We start from the raw sequence: 17814 nt of genomic DNA, 5'->3' as shown, positions 1-17814 counted from the left end.
AAATGGGAATTAAAAGAGAGATATAAGAGATATTATGGAATAAAACCAAATAAATCTGGCAATCACTAAGATAAGATTTAAAACATGTATTTATAATTTGCTACATTGCTCTTGCTGACATTAAAAACATTAAGGACATGAAAATTTTAATAAAATCTAATCTAATCCTATGTAACCAATCAGGATTGCGATTTCTTATTTTATTTTATTTATATATTTTTGCATCATTTTTCATTTTTGCACAATGTATGCATTATCATCTTGATTATATTCCCCATACAATTTCCAGCCCCCTTATTTTGACCCTAATCTCTTCCCCTCCCAGCAACTGGTTTATAGTTGCTTGTTGATTTTGATTTTTACTTTATTATAATTAGTCCTTCTCCTGGTCCCTTATTTAGGTTTTCTAAATTCCTGCTATGAGTGAGACCATCTGGTATTTTTCTTTTTCTTTCTGACTTATTTCACCAAGCATGATCCCTTTCAGCTCCATCCATGTTGCTGAAAATTGCATGAATTTATCTTTTTGATTGCTCAGTAATATTCCATTCTGTATACGTGCCACATCTTCTTGATCCAGTCATCCATTTTTTGGGCATTTGGGTTGTTTCCATAGCTTAGCTATGGTAAATAGTGCTGCTATAAACATAGGGGTGCAGGTGCTCTTTGGAATTGATGTTTCTGTGTCCTTTGGGTAAATACATAGGAGTGGAATTGCTGGATCATATGGAAGCTCCATCTTTTGCAGGTTGAGGAATCTTTACACAGCTTTCCATAGTGGTTGGGCCAGTTTGCACTCCCACCAGCAGTGCAGGAGAGTTCCTTTTTCTCTGCATCCTCACCAACATTTGTTGTAGTTTTTTTAATATGTGCCATTCTCACTGGTGTAAGATGGTATCTCATGGTAGTTTTGATTTGCATTTCCCTGATTACAAGCGATGTTGAACATTTTTTCATATGCTTGCTGGCCATTTGCATTTCCTCTTCAGAGAAGTTTCTTTTTAGCTCTTCTGCCCATTTTTTGACTGGATTATTTTCTTTGTTTTTGTTGAGTCTCATCAGCTCTTTGTAGATTTTTGTGATCAGTGCTTTATCATTAGTGTTGTGTGCAAAAATTTTCTCCCAGTCAGTGGGGGTCTCTTTGTTTTGGTTATTGTCTTTTTTTTTTTTTTTAAAGATTTATTTATTTATTTATACAAGCACTGGGTACAGTCAGAAGCGTGGGAGGGTAAGAGTATTCACCAGAGCCAAAGCGGGTAACAGAACAGGCAGACTGACGAAATACACTGCTGAGGGGAGCAGCTGGTGTGGCAGGAGAGTTCTGCGCGCCATGTTGGACCTTCGCTGGTGGCCGGGGATCTAATCGACATTGCACAGGCTTCGGGCAGCTTCGCAGCCCAGCACTCAACCGCTGTGTCACCAGGGGAGACCCTGGTTACTGTCTCTTTTGCTGTTGAGAAGCTCTTTAATTTGATGTGGTCCCAGCTGTTTATCTTTGCCTTCGCTTTCACTGCTTTGGGTGATAAGTCTTGAAAGATATTGCTGAGGTGTATGTCATGTAGTGTTTCACCTTTATTTCCTTCTATATATTTTATGGTTTCAGGTCTTATGTCAAGTTTTTTAATCCATTTTGAGTTGGATTTTGTGCATGGTGTGAGATAGTAGTCAAGCTTCATTCTTTTGCATGTGGCAACCCAGTTTTTCCAGCACCATTTATTGAACAACTTTCTTTGCTCCATTGTAAATCTGTGGGTTTATTTCTGGATTTTCTATTCAGTTTCATTAGTCTGTGTGTTTGTTCTTGTTCCAGTACCATGCAGTTTTGATTATTATGGCTTTGTAGTATAGTTTGAAATCTGAGTGTGAAGCCTCCATTCCCTTCTTTTTTTTTCACTAGAGCTTTGACTGTTTAGGGTTTTTGGTGGCTCTATATGAATTTCATCAATATTTATTCTATTCCTTTGAAGAATGTAATTGAAATTTTTATTGAAATAGCATTGAATCTGTAAATTGCTTTTGGTAGGATGGCCATTTTGATAATGTTAATTCCTCCAATCCATGAACAGGGAATATCTTTCTATTTCTTTGTGTCTTCTTCTATTTGTTTTCATTGTATTTTACAGTTTTCTTTGTATAGGTCCCTTACCTCTTTTGTTAGGTTTATTCCTAAGTATTTGATTTTTTTTGTTTGTTTCAATAAAAAAAGGGATGGTTTTCTTGATTTCTTTTTTTTTTTTAAGATTTTTTTATTTATTTATACATGCACTGGGTACAGTCAGAAGCACGGGAGGATGAGACAATTCACCAGAGCCAGAGCGGGAAACAGAACAGGCAGACTGATGAAGTACATTGCTGAGGGGAGCAGCGGGCGTGGCAGGAGAGGTCTGCGCACCATAGGGGACCCTTGCCGGCAGCCGGGAATCAAACCAGCGCGGCAGAGGCTGTGGGCAGCTGTGCCACCAGGGAGGCCTGGTTTTCTTGATTTCTTTTCAGATTTATTGTTTGTGTATAGGAAGGCTACTGATTTTTGTGTGTTGATTTTGTATCCTGCTACTTTACTAAACTGATTGATTAGTTTGATTAGTTTTTCTGAGGAGTTTTTAGAGTTCTCTATGTATATTATCATATCATCTGCGAATAGTGATAGTTTGACTTCTTCTTTCCCTATTTGTATTCCTTGTATGTCTTCCTCTTGTCTTATTGCTCTGGCTAGGACTTCCAGTATTATATTGAAAAGCAGTGGTGAGAGTGGACATCCTTGTCTTGTTCCAGATCGTAATGGAAATGCTTTCAGCTTTTCACCATTTAGAATGATATTGGCTATGGACTTGTCATATATGTTGGATTGTGATTTCTTTTCTGTCAAAGAGCACGATGCTTACATTTTCCAGATTGAATTGAATTTAGTATTTGAATTTTAAATAAAATTTAACAATTTTTAAAGATTTGAAAAATTAATTCTTATTCATGTGAAGTTTTTATCAAAGTCTAAATTGCTTGATTAGAAATAATAACAGGAGATGAAAAGGATAACTGGTTAATATAAGTAACTTTTAAATTATTATTTAAAAATATCTAAAGAATTCTAGATATGCATAAAATTTAAAAGAGATTAACCTGCCTTCCTTCATAGCTTGTTATGATTTATAATTATAATGTATAATTAGATTTTGACTACCCTCTAAAGGAATCTGTATAATATTTTAAGTCCTATTTGATTAGTTACTGGTGTGTACCCTCTCTGTGCCAGGAACTATGAAGGTATTGGTATTGCAGTATTTTGTATTTTTAGAAATATAACAGCTAAGTTTTCATTTTTAATGTCAGCTATTATCATGTTCTTTATACTATAAAACAGCATTATAGAATATACTGACATGAGCTAAAATTGCATCTAAACATATATGAATAGGACTGATGATATGGTGTCTAACATATATGAATGTAAGTGTTTAAAATTAAGCAAAGCATAAGAACTACATATTTGGGGAAAATTCTATGCCTTTGACAGTAATGCTCCCCAAAAGTAATTCACCCAGGCTCCTTCATATTTAACTCAGATCTTAACTGAACCTTTGAGATGACAGTTCAGTGGACCCTTGTCCATGCCCTGTGATTTCCTGGGGGCTTATATTCTCATGATCATCCCGGTTTCAGGTTCCTTGGGCTGAGGATTTACATTTCTGAAATTCTCAAACTTATGGCCCTCTCATTTCCAACAGATACATGCTTTATCCTTTATGCCACACTGATCCTGATATTGAATTTGACTGGCCCTTTTACTTGTCTGCCAAAATCCTAAACACCACATTTGCATGTGTAGCACATTCAAATGAGGATGTATGGGATATGTGGATTGTGGAAGAGTTTTTTCCCTTAGCCATGCTGACTGGGAAATTTGTCAGTGGATACCATTCTCTGCTATTTATATCTTTCTCTTGTTACTTTTTCCCTCTTCCCACCCCCATTTCAATTCCTGGCAGCTCCTTGCCTCCTCTCTTATCCATACACACTTTTGCATCTTTGAACAGAGCAATATCTTTTTTTATTATTTTTTCCACTCTTGTCTTCAAGTTCATCTAAGGCTGCACTACCAAATCACCAAGGAGCTGGTATACTTTTTTTCACTGACAGAAATATAGTTTTCTCCTGAAAAGGGGTGCATGTAGAAATCAGTACCTTCCCTTACAGTATTACTGAGGTTTAACAACCATCCTCCCAACAGCAGCCCTTGTGCACTCCACTTTACCAAGTGGTCCATCTGACAAAGGCTGATCTATATGAAAATACTTTGTAAAATGTGAACCAAGATAAGAGTAGAAGGTATTCTATCATCATCACTGTAGGTTTACTTCTGTTGTGTGATACTTTTGCTTCCTTTTTCAATTTCCTGCCTACTCACTGATCATCAGAATCTCTTTAAATTCACAGCTGCCAGAGCTGAAGTGTGTAGCAGCACAGGGGAACGGTTCCGAATCTTCCGTGCTGAGAAGACCTATGCTGTGAAAGCAGGAAGGTGGTATTTTGAATTTGAGGCTGTCACTGCTGGGGACATGAGAGTTGGTTGGAGCAGGCCAGGTTGTCAACCTGATCAGGAGCTTGGCTCTGATGAACGTGCCTTTGCTTTTGATGGCTTCAAGGTGAGTGAACTTGGCGGTGCACCAGACACTGAAGTTTGTGGTCCTTAGTCTTATAAAGTCAGCTGTGGACCAGACATCAGCAGGTTGTAGGCCCTACACTGTCCCAGCTGGGTTCCCCTGGTAGTCCTTTTGGTAGTAAAATTATATCAGTATTTTTCAGAGCACAAACTCACAAAAATAGTTCTTAGGGCTATTTTTGACTTGTAGCTTCTAAAAATTTTCCCCCACCTGATGAATGCAATGAAATGCAACATTGCTTTTCACTTGTTCAAAAGATGAATCATCCTTGTCTGTCAAAAATGTTAACAATGCATCTACTTAAAAATGTATGCACTTTGACAGCAATTCCATAGAAGGAGTTTATCTTCAAGAAATAATTGATAGTATGTGTACATATATAAATAGCCACAAGAATAATAATCACAAAACATATTCATTTCAACAGTATCATAATTTTTCTTTATTAAGCTGAGTATAAGCTGAACAAGTGCTTATTTTATTATTTATATTTTCTATAAATGTATAAAGCTTATTCTGTCTAAGATATTAAAATTTAAAAAGTATATACACATGAACATGGCCACACTAGTCATTTTGGGTTGGTAAAACTTTAAGTATTGTCTTATTTTCTATTTTTGTTCCGTGAATTTACCTTTCTCTATATATGAGGAAAAATTTATTTTCAATTTAAGCCACAGAATAAATAAGCATTTATGAAAATAATTGTTTTTGGGTATTCAGAAAAGCATCTCTAGTTTAGGAATCACAACTGACCCACCTTGTGAAACATCACATTTCCTGAACCATGTTTATTATTTCAGATGGGAAAATATAATATCTTTTGATACCTTAGTTAATGACTTTAAAAAATATATGTTACACTTGAGAAAAAATCATATTATTCTTTTCTGTTGGTAACTATGTTCTACTATATATCAGTTCACAATAAATGTGATGTTTAAGGGAAAGGTTAAAAGTTTTATTTGACTAAATATTAATATTACTAATTTCTACCTATAACTTAGTAGAATCCTTACAGAAACTCTTACAGAATCAAAAGTCACATTAATCAAAACTGTTTCAAATATATTTTTCAGATTTCATCTTACATACAATATAATGTTGCCATCTATATCCTGTAAGATTTAGCAAATGTCTAAAGAATATCTTTAGGCTTCATTTGAAACATTTTTGGTTTTCGTATTTATTTGAATGCTTCTAAATTTCTAATACCCTTGGTTAAAGTTCCAATACCCTTGGTTTCACGAAATGGCATTTTATTTTGATATTGATGAAAATTGAAACATCATTTTTACTGTAAACTTTTGGCTTGATTCCATTCTCATAATTCTTTGTATTCTGGGGACCAGGACAATGCATAGCCTGGGACTCATTCCCTAAAGTGAGAAAAATAAATATTTGCATGTAATTTTTATTTCCTTATAAAGTAGGTGGAACTAGACTCAAAATCATGAAATGGCATTTGGGATTTTTTTTAAGATTCAGTAATGCAGTTAATATTAGGGATTTAGAATTCCCAAACCCTCCCCATGGCTTTGGGCTCTTTCTCCTTCTGTGATAACTGAAGGAGCAGTTGTGAGTCCTGCCTATAAGGGTGGTGGGGTGGTGGGTCCTCCTTCTCCTGGTTTTCTCCGTGACAACTGACTCTTTTCTGTGTGTAGGCCCAGCGGTGGCACCAGGGCAATGAACACTATGGGCGCTCTTGGCAAGCAGGCGATGTTGTGGGGTGCATGGTTGACATGACGGAACATACCATGATGTTCACACTGAATGGTGAAATCCTTCTTGATGATTCAGGTTCAGAACTGGCTTTCAAGGACTTTGATGTTGGCGATGGTAAGTGTATTGCATTTTGTTTTGTGTTTAAGTTCACAAAACCATGCAACTGTTTGTTCTGATGCTTTATGACCTGCCAAAGACCAGCCATCTTTGCTAGAGAGTAAGAAACAGGTTTATAGCTACAAATCACAAAAGAGTAACATCTGACTTATTTGATCAGAGACCCTTGAAATTACTTTAGCAGAAACACTATCTAAACTACTTAGGATTTTAATAGGGCAGAGATGGCTTTAATGAGTGTGAATAAGAGAATAGGTGGCACGGAAAAGGAGAGTTTTCTACAGATGTTACATTTTCACTTAGAATTTCCCTGTTTAATCAGCTACTTATAGGCTTTATGTTCATTTATTTCACAAAAATGTAATGAGAACTTACCATGTATCAGGGCTTCTGCTGGATGCTGAGAGGATAAAGATGAATAAAACATTGTCTTATCTGTATGTAGATTAGAGTGTAGCAGGGAAAGCCAGCATGGGTGTCTAATTTCTGTTCAGTGGGTGAGTTCTAAAATAAAGAAGTGCAGAAGGTTCTATGAAACTACTCTATTGAAAGCAATTACTTCTGTCTAAGTGACTCTGGGAGGACTTTGAACAGGTTGTAAATGAAAGATGAAAGCTATTTGTCGTGCAAATGAGAAGACATTCTTCAGAGCCCTGCTTCCACCATGGGGGCCACAGGCCACATAGGGTTGTTTGAATTTACTTTCATTTAAATTAAATAAAGTTAAAATTAATTTTCTCAGTGGCACTTGGTCTATTTCAAGTGCTTGATGCCCATCTCTGGCCAATGGTGCCCCTGCAGGACAGCACAGACACAGAGCATTTGTGCATCACAGCAAGTTCTATTGAATAGTGTTACTTAACAACATATAAGTGAGACAGTATTTAATAAAGTATTACCTCACTGCCTCCTTTCAAAATAAGTCAATTTTTTTTTAGAATGGTTTGAATGAATATATCCTCTTACTTAAATATATATACTCTTGGATTTTAATATACAGCTCAATTAATACATTAAATATTATATAAACTCAAAATGTTAGCCATCTCATTATTTGCATTAAGTTCTGCATTCATTCATTGAGTTTTTGAGTAGGTTCGACCATCATTTCACAAACACAGATTTTCAAAAATAATAAGAATTTTGCGCTTTTTTAAATCCATTTTGAACACCTGTACCTCTGCAGGTTGGCACCTCTATCTCTGTATCTTTGGTGGCAAAACTGGCACTCTAACCACACCTCATCTCTCTCCTTTCTCTGGTATTGTATTTAAGAGTGTCACTGTATCAATGGAAAGTGAGAGAGAAACTTTTTTATCTTATCAGTCTATGCTGGCCATTATATGAAATTTTATTTGTTAATTGGTTGTTATTTAAAAATGCTTGCATACAATGCTTCCTTTTTTGGAAGTTGAAAGTCTTGAAATGCCTGCGTGAGTTCTGTTTGTTTAATTTATACCACATAGGTTCACTGAATGATGTTAAATTAGGGATTAGGGCCAAAATAAGGGGGGTGGGAATTGTATGGGGAATATAACCAAAATAAAAATGCATACATTGTGCAAAAAATGAAAAATGATGTAAGAATTATATAAAATAAAATATTAAAAAAATTACAAACAATTGATACTGTGCTATTGAATATAACAAATGCTAACACTCCAGAGCTTATTGCAAGGACAGCTTCTGAAGTGAGTCTCAGTGACACAGCCATATAAGCAACTTTGTTTTTTGAGTTCATTTATCATGTAATTTAAAAAAAAATGACTTGGAACTTATATTCCTATTGTAGTTAGTGCAGCATTCCAATGAATTATCTGAAAATGTTGTGGTCCATATTTTTGGAATTTTTGTTGGAGAAGAATTCTTTTGGTCTCTAAGGCAAGATGTAAGTTTTATGTAGCCATATGGTTAATAACCTTGTATCCAGTCAGTAAACATTCTAAATTTTCTGATTTATATAGACCTTCAGTGTTTATCCATGCTTGTGACTTTAAAGTACTTTTGGGAATGGAATTTTCCCTTTCCCTCCAAATTAAATTTGTGTAGCTTAAAAAAATAAGAAACTCCATGAAAATGCTCTGGATATAATTGTAATGGGAGGCTCTGAGATGGGCTCCTTGACTTACCCATCACTGCTGGGAGAGCTTAGAGACAGCAAGGAAATTGTTCAAAGAATCAAGTTTAAAAAGATCTTAATTTAAGTTAAAAGATTTTTTTTTTATCTCAGGAATAATCTGTGGTTGCTAAAGTACCAAAAATGTTTCATGAGTTCTCTGTTCTTAAATTGCTTTTATACCAAATTTGTCTTTATGTCACCAGATTTGTCTTTATATCTACCCCATGCTTGATTTGGTATTTTCCTGTCTTCATAATTCCTTCTTATTGCTAGATCAGTCATAATATACATTGGCTATTAAAGCAATCAAAGTAACTCTGTGGTAAGGTGGATGAAAACACTTGTATAAATCAAAATATATATTTACATGTGTACATATCTGTGCATACACACATAATGTAGGTTCTGATCTGGTCAGCTTAGTGGATAACATGGCTAAACATATTTTAATCCTTATGACTTTTTATTGTCTACACAGCTGAAATAGTATCTTTTTTTTTTTGAGAATGGTGTTTCTTTTGTTTTAAAGATTTATTTTACTAATGCATACTTATGCATACATATGTAGGGCAGAGGTGTGGGGTGAGAGGATTCACCAGTGACAGAGTGGGGAGCAGGACAGGCAGATCTACTGAAATACACTGCTGAGGGAAGCAGTGGGTGCGACAGGAGAGGTCTGTTGCGCCATATGGGTCAGCTCCCTGGCCTGATTGAACTCAGACCCCAGTGACTGGTGATAGATTGGTAATGCTGAGACTTTAACTCCTGTACCACCAGGGGGACCCTAAATTAGTATCTATCAATATAAATTGTTTCTAGATAACATCGAATCTTTAAAAGATTAATGGAATCATCACATTATATCCAGGTAATCCTACAACTATCCAGTTAGTTCCAGGTGAGGACAGGGCTGTTGTATAAAGATGTGGGCAAGGCTTTTCTAAAAAGTTAGTTTTCTTCTCCAAGTAGGGTTGCAGTATCCCTTGGTAACCTCAGACCTTAAAACTGAACAAAAAAACAAATTGCTGAGATGCAATGACCTCTGGTAGAAGAGATTCTGTTACCCACTCAGCTCCCCCCAGAGGATGTTCATGGTCAAGAAAAAGAATTCTTGAACTAATACAATGGAACTTTCATAATTTGAGAAGCTGTTTTTATCTTTGTTGCAAATACTCTTTTAGGATTCTCTTCCATGTGACTTTTTCATTTTAATCTCTTCAGATTTTGTCTAGTTAAGACAAATAACTGAGTATTCATTTTCCAAAGATTCCTCTGCCTGTAATGACAACAAAGCAATAATATTAGGCAAGTGCAGAAGCAATCCCTGTAAGCTTTTCTATGGACTTTCCCTGTCTCTTCTCACTGTTGGATTAACAATCACTGAGGATGAGGATTGGGAAGAATGCAGGGAGAGATGTTGTAATGCCTGTGGTTAGAGGCAAAATTGTAAGATGACTTTCACTCTCTGATGGACACACCTTGTATAACTATATCCTCTTAACTGTAGGCAGAACCTGTGAATTAGAGGGGGATATAATTTGAGTGATTAGGTTACTATTAGTCAACTTAGAGTTAATCAAATAGAGATTAGACATATATGCCTGATCTAATCACATGAGTCTTTAAGAATGATTAGTCGTTTCCTGATGCACAGATCCATAGCATCAGATAAAAATATACTAGACCTCAGGAATAAACCACTGTGGTGTGGAGTGGGTCACATGGTGGGATCTGTGGGTGATTTCCAGGGGCTGAGAACAGCCTCTGATTGACAACTGGCAAGAAAATGGATCCCTCTCTCTTACAACCACAACAAATAACTAGGGCACTTGGATGAGGACCCGGAGCCTCAGATCAGAACACAGGTACAGGCAATACTTTGATTTTTTTCTGGTGAGTCTAACTGCAGAGCAGCTAGTCATGTTTTACCTGGACTTTAAGCTTATAGGACTTCAGATCATAAGTGTTTTAAATGGCTAAGTTCAACTGGAAATGGAAAACAAATACACTGAGGAAGGGGTTGTTATTTAGGTTCAGTGTAACTTTAGACTCTATGTAAGACTAGTGCAGGCCATCCATGGTACCCATCTACTCAGAGGAATAAAGAACAAAAGCTAAGTCTTGTTAACAGGGCTGACTAAGCTTTCTAGTTCATTGAACATCTGTAAGTAAACACATACACACACATACACATCCATTTCTATATATAGCTAACTGATCAGGAGTCATTTTATTACAAGCCATGTTGCCTGTAACATAGTTGGAGTTGTAACACTCCAGCTTTTACTCAGAGAGGTCTGATAGTCAATGAAGCTACCATACCAACTCCATAGCAAGAATCTGAAAGTGATTTTCCTGATTCATCAATTGTCCAGTTTATTTCACCGAAGTCAGAGATTTTTGTGCATTGAGTTTGGAAATAAATCTAAAAAACAATTAGCAATAATTTTTACATGGTTCATTCTTCAAGCCGTTAATTTAGGTGTCTAATAGAGGTGATTCTCACTATATTAGGTAGGGGGACAAATCAGGGTTAGTAGAAGCTGAAATAAAGAAGTAATGAATCATCTACCAATTACAATTTATCTGCCCAGTTCTTTTTTTTTTTTTTTTTTTTTTTTTTTGCTTTAATAGCCAATGTAATTCTGTCTGAGAGGACTATAGCAGTAAAAAAGGAATTTTGATGATGGTAAAATACACCATATCAGGCATGGCACAGATATAGAGACAGGATAGTTTTTGCAGGATTTAGATGTGTAATCTTCATGACTTCCTTTAGGACTTTAGCAACCACAATATGTTTCTGTGCTAAAAAGTCTGTATAAGTCTGTCCTAAATCGCATTTTAAACTGTTAAGAGGTAAGGAAAAAAATATTGGAACTGATAAGAATTAGAATAAAGGGAATATCTATCATTATTTGCAGATAATTTGTATATTTTGTGAAGAAAACACTAAAGAATCTGTGTATGTGATTAGAAATGATTGAAGCCATTAGCTGAAATTAAAGAGAAGATACTATTTACAATAATATCAAGTATTTTCAGTGTTTCAAATAAACTCTTACAGAAGATCTACATTACCTTTGAGTGAAAGTCATTCAACTTTATTGAGAGGTTATTAACTTACAGATTCTATGTAAGGAGCTTTATCATATACTGTGAACTGATCTTTGACAAGGACACCAGGAATACATGATGGGTAAAGGATAATCTCATCAATAACTGGTGTTGGAAAAAAGATACATTCACTTGCAAAGAATGAATTTGAACCTTCATCCAATTTTAGACCATACACAAAAATCAACTCAAAATGGATTAAAGCCTTAACTGTAAGACCCAAATCAATAAAACTCCAAGAAGAAAACAGGGGAAAAGTTTCTTGACATTGGCCTTGACAATGATTTTTTTGGATCTGAAATCACAATATTGTTGATCTTCATCAACAATAGCAAAAATGGACAAGGGAAATTCTTCCCATCATGTTTTAACATATGCCTACTCTGGAGAATTATTTTCAAAAGATTTTCGAACAGAAATTACTTTTATTTACACACTTGTTACTTATTCACCTATTTATTTTATTGAGGTAACATTGGTTTACAATACTGTATGAGATTCAGATGTATGTCACCACACCACTCCTACCAACAAGCACCCACAGTCCTCCAGCATGGTCTATTTTGATCCCTCCCCTCTTTCTCTCCCCACTTTGCTGTCCCCACTCCCTTTACCCTCTAAGTAGCTTCATCTGCAGTCAAATTTCTAGGTATTCTTATTGGTTCAGTTTTGCCTGACCTTTTGTGTTTTTTTTTTTTTCTCTTATATATTACACATGTAAGTGAAAACATCTGGCATTAATCTATCTTCTGACTTACTTTACTTAGCATTATCTCCTCCATCTCCTCCAGTTCATCTTTCTAATAGCTGAGTATTATTTTATTGTGTATATGTGCCCCTTCTTCCTAATCTACTCATCTGCCCTTTGGCCCTAAGGCTGTTTACACAATTTGGCAATTGTAAATAAACAATTTGGCTACAGTGAACATAGGAGTTCATATGTAACCTCTGATTAATGTGTTTTCATTCTTCAGGTAAATAACTAGAGGTGGAATTGCTGAATCACATGGCAGATTTATTTTTAATCATTTGAGAGGCCTCCATATTAGTTTCCATAGGTATCTTTTGGGGGGATATATCTCATTGGAATCTGTTCTTTCATCCTGTAGTTTTGAAAATGTGGTAGGAATCGGAGCATGTTACCTTTCTCAGTATCTTCCCCCCACATTCTTAGAATTAGTCTGAGGCCCCCTCAGGGAAGGGACAAGTCCTTCATCAAATGGCCAGACCTACTTCTGGCTATAAGGAGAAATGATCTTTTTGTCACTAAACTTTTAAATTGCATTTATATTTGCTTGCTATTTTTGTACCATCAGAATATTAAAAATCTTTTTTTAAATAATGAATTTAATTTTTATATTCACCATACAATTGCAACCTCCCATTCTGACCCCAATCCCTCCCCTCCCACCCCCCACCCCCCAAAAAGTGTCTCTGGTTCATAGTTTTTTGTTGATTTTGATTTTCACTTTCTTATAGTTATTCATTTTCCTGGTCCCTTATTTAAGTTTTCTAGATTCCTGCTATGAGTGAGACCATCCAGTATTTTTCTTTTTCTTTCTGGCTTATTTTGCTGAGCATGATCCCTTCCAGCACCATCCATGTTGCTGCAAATTGCATGTGTTTATCTTTTTTGAATGCTGAGTAATACTCCATGGTATATATGTACCACATCTTCTTGATCCAGTCATCTATTTTTGGGCATTTGGGCTGTTTCCAAAGCTTAGCTATTGTAAATAGTGCTGCTATAAACATAGGGGTACAGGTGTTCTTTGGAATTGATGTTTCTGTGTCCTTAGGTATTGCAGAATATTAAAAATCTTAAGGGCTGAGATTTGGATGTCAGTCTTGAGGAAAGATCCCAGGAATCTAGACCAGCAGCTTTTTCTCTAAGGGTCTCTGGAGAAACAGAGAGAAGTTTGCAATTCATATATCATCTAGCCTGGTTCACCAATTAAAAAAGAACATCAGAATTTGAGTCCTATATACCAGCTAGTAGCAAGTCATATTTTTTATTTGTTACATGTTATTTTTCCTGACTTATTAAGGATAATTTATTCCCTACAGAAAACTCAGGGAAATGTCCACAGATGATAGCTAATTATCACTAATTTCAATAGGAAAAATATGCATGTATTCCCAAGCCACCCCATATAAAAACTCATTTATGTTAAAACACCAAATTCCCCTAAAATTATGTTAGTAGTAAACATAGTTATACCCTAACTTAGGAAGGTATTTCCTCCTTTATTTGTTCTTTGATTTGGCTGGTTATTTACTTACTCTTTCATAATTGTCAGATAGTATAAACTTCAGATTCCCAAATTTAGGTAATTGAACTTCAATGTGAGAAAACAAAGCAGTAATAGTAAAGCTAAAAATGCAACAGTAAAGACAAAGAAACATTAGTGAAAATATGCGGTTGCTATCATTTACCTCATACATTGATGTCATAAAGAAAATGGTGCAGGGAATTTTCTCTGATACTTAACTTGTACGCCACATTTATTCTGAAAGAAGAACCTATGAAAGGAGCCAATTCATACCACTATAAAAATACAAATGAGGTTAAATGAGATTCTAAGGGTGGTTGCCTAACCCAGTATGACTGGTGTCCCTAAAAAAAGAGGAAGAAACTCCAGGGACAGGCCTTCCCGGTGGCGCAGCGGTTGAGCGCTGGGCTGCGAAGCTGCCTGCAGCCTCTGCATACCGGTTCAATTCCCAGCCTCCGGGCGAGGGTCCTACATGGCGCGCAGACCTCTCCTGCTGTGCCGTCTGCTCCCCTCAGCAGTGTACTTCATCAGTCTGCCTGTTCTGTTCCCCGGTCTGGCTCTGGTGAATTCTCTGTCACCCTCCCGCGCTTCTGACTGTACTCAGTGCTTGTATAAATAAATAAACAAACAAACAAACAAATAAATAAATAAATCTTTAAAGAAAAAAGAAACTCCAGGGACATGAGCACACAGATGAGAGGCCATGAGAGAACACTGTGAGAAGGCCTTCTGCAAAGCCAGCAAGGAGACTTCGGGAGAAACCAAACCTGTTGGTACCTTGACCTTGGACATCCTATCTCCAGAACCATCAGAATAAATTTCTGTTGTTGAAGAAAATCAGTCTGTGGCATTATTTTTATGACAACTATAGCAAAGTTAACACACTACCTACCCTGTCACCACTTAAATCCATCAGTAATCTAGTATCACTCCTGATTTACCCTTGTGGGCGGTGCTCATGTTTGAGCAGCTAATCTACCTTAATTTAATGCAAGTAAGAATGTCATTTAAAATATTGCCAGATGATGAAAGAGTAGCTATTTTGTCTGGAGATTACCTGCATATTACACAATAAGCTGAAGGTACATGCCTTGTGTTGTTTAAATGCCTCATTATACAGGAGCTTTTTCAAACTTGTCAGCTTTCTGAAGTAAAGATCATCTCAGGTACCTTGGGTTTTGCAACTGTGACAATAATAATTAAACTCAGAAATGATGCTTTTTAGTCTATATTTGCCATGTGAAAAGATAAGGAGAAAACTGAACTCCTGGTGCTGAGAGTGCATGCGGGTTTTTTTTGCACAGGGGAAAAACAGGAGACTATTTTTGTAATTAAAAGAACATAGCTCTAGGCAGAAGGGAACTCTAAAGAAAAAGAGAGAGAGGGATAACTTTCCATTATTGATTTTTTCAGGCTGCCTTTTTTGGGAAAAAAATGAAACCAGAATATAGAACTGTCTGGTTATACTTAGAATATTCTCCTTTGACCCTCAACTGAAATATTGTAGCAGTTGCACTATTTTATGAGTGTGTGTGGATGAAGATTAGCAAGTCTATATCCTAGCTCAAATACCTAGCCTTCTTGGCTCCATCGAAACATCTGTTCTTCCTATCACTAGTGTCACTCTGTGAAATTGTCTATTGATACAGACGTTGGAAAAATAACTTACTGGGATCTCCTAATTAAAATATAGAATTTATTGGAGGAATGGAGAACTCAGGACTTTGAGTCACTGTAGACAATCTAAACAACCAAGGTACTACATTGGGATATTAGATTTTTTGCATGAAGTTAAAGATAGTTTTATTTTTTTTATAAATATTTTTTTTTTCAAAGATTTATTTATTTATTTATTTATTTATTTATTTATTTATTTATTTATTTATACAAGCACTGGGTACAGTCAGAAGCACGGGAGGGTGAGAGAATTCACCAGAGCCAGAGCGGGGAGCAAAGCAGGCAGAAGGACCGAAGCACACTGCTGAGGGGAGCAGCGGGCGGCCTGAGAGGTCTGCGCGCCATGTGGGACCCTCCTCCGGTGGGCGGGGAGCAGCCGGGAATCGAACCAGAGCTGCAGAGGCTGCAGGCAGCTTCGCAACCCAGCGCTCAACCGCTGCGCCACCGGGGAGGCCCTAGTTTTATTTTTTTTAAATATTTTTATTTATTTATGCATACAAGAACTGGGGTACAGGCCAGAGGTGCAGGAGGTGAGAGGATTCACCTGAGACAGAGCGGGGAACAGAACAGGCAGATCCACTGAAATACACTGCTGAGGGGAGCAGCAGGCGAGTCAGGAGAGGTCTGCTGCGCCATGTGGGTTACTCCCTGGCCAGGGATCCAACTCATGCTATAGAGGCTGCAGACAGTTGCACAGCGCTGCGCTCAACCCCTTGCACCACCAGGGAGGCCCCAAGATAGATGGTTTTAAAATATAGACAAAATTCTGAAGAATATGGAGATCTTGGAAACCAGCATAATCAGTTCATAGTTTTTGTCTGGAATCAGAAAAGTGAAGCTATCTTAAAAATTCTTTTTTCCAGGAATAAAACTCTTATGTATGCACTGTATTCATAGAACACTTTAGCAAGCGAATAATTTTTATTTTGAACATGTAGAGATACATTTCAGATTATCTAGTCATTTATATCTTTTGAACTTGTGTTTGTTATCTAACAAATGTGTTATTTGAGGGGGTTAATTGTGAAATGTATGGTATAGTCAATGAAAATCAATTTCTGTTTAGCTTACAATGACCAGTTAATTGACAGCTAAATTCTATGCATTGATAAAAAGAATAAATGACTATCTTAGAGATATTTTGAGAATTCATAAAGCTGGTGGGTGTTTAATGAAGCAATTTGTAGATATACCAGGCTGTCTGCAAATAGATGGTTTTATATACAGTGAATATGTATTTGAGGAGCTAGAACCTTGGGAATATTAATCAATCTCTCGCTCTCTCTGATTGATGAAGAGGAAGCGGTAGCAGTAAAATGATTTTCAGAGTCCAAAATAATAATCCTATTGATCTGTATTATTTGAAATGAACCCAGAGCTAGGTAGAAAGTATGGGGATGACTCTGCTTTTGCAAAACCTATGCACTGAAGATGCATCATAGTAACTTTCCTGAGACCTCACTTAGCATATTTGCTAATTTGCTTTCTAGGCCAAAATGTAATAGAAGCAACACATTTCTGAAGCCCAGGGTCTGTAATGGATTCTTAAAATAATTCTTCTTGTATGGCTTTTGGGAAATAATCATTATCATTTCCTTGAAATAAAATAATTGGACATGATCCCTGATGCCTCTTCCATTTCTATGGATCCCAAAAATCTAAAGCAAGTGTTTCTGTTTACTGTCCCTCTCTGCATTCTTGATTCAAATTCTGATTTTCCATTTAATTAGCTATAGGACCCTACATAAATGATTTAACATCTTAGCTGTTCACTTACCTTCTAAAAATGGTTAGTATTACATATAAGTGAGAAAGTACTTATATATCTGGCACATAGTAGGTCACCAGTCACTCTTTTTTTTGGTGCAATAATTCACATTTATATTTTATTATAAAATTGGCCATTTTTTCTGCTTTTGGTAGTTGAATTGGGTTATAAGTGTGAATTCCTATCTGTATTTCAGAAATTTCAAAGTCTGAAACCATATGTTCTTATAAAAAGCTGGTAGGCTTGTGATCTGCTTCTTCTTCTTTTTGTCTTAGCCCCAGCCACAGAATTCTCACCAGTGTCACACAGCCTCTTCCTGTGACTGCCATTTCCTTTGCTGGACTGGCACTATCATCGCAC

General features: G+C 36.3%; 1 protein-coding gene across 1 annotated transcript in view; it reads left to right on the top strand.

Moving 5' to 3' along the window:
• The window catches only part of RYR2 (ryanodine receptor 2), a 697569-nt gene that overhangs the window by 453881 nt on the left and 225874 nt on the right, over positions 1-17814 (top strand). Inside the window, exons 27-28 of the mRNA XM_054694896.1 lie at positions 4432-4640; positions 6323-6497. Coding sequence (XP_054550871.1) covers positions 4432-4640; positions 6323-6497 — 384 coding nt within the window. The remainder of the gene's footprint in view (positions 1-4431; positions 4641-6322; positions 6498-17814) is intronic.

The sequence above is a fragment of the Talpa occidentalis genome, unplaced genomic scaffold (genome assembly GCF_014898055.3).
Source record: "Talpa occidentalis isolate TD23 unplaced genomic scaffold, MPIMG_talOcc4v2.1 talOcc4.14, whole genome shotgun sequence".
Taxonomy (NCBI): domain Eukaryota; kingdom Metazoa; phylum Chordata; class Mammalia; order Eulipotyphla; family Talpidae; genus Talpa; species Talpa occidentalis.
Note: the sequence above shows the minus strand (reverse complement) of the source record. Positions and strands in the feature narration are given on the sequence as shown.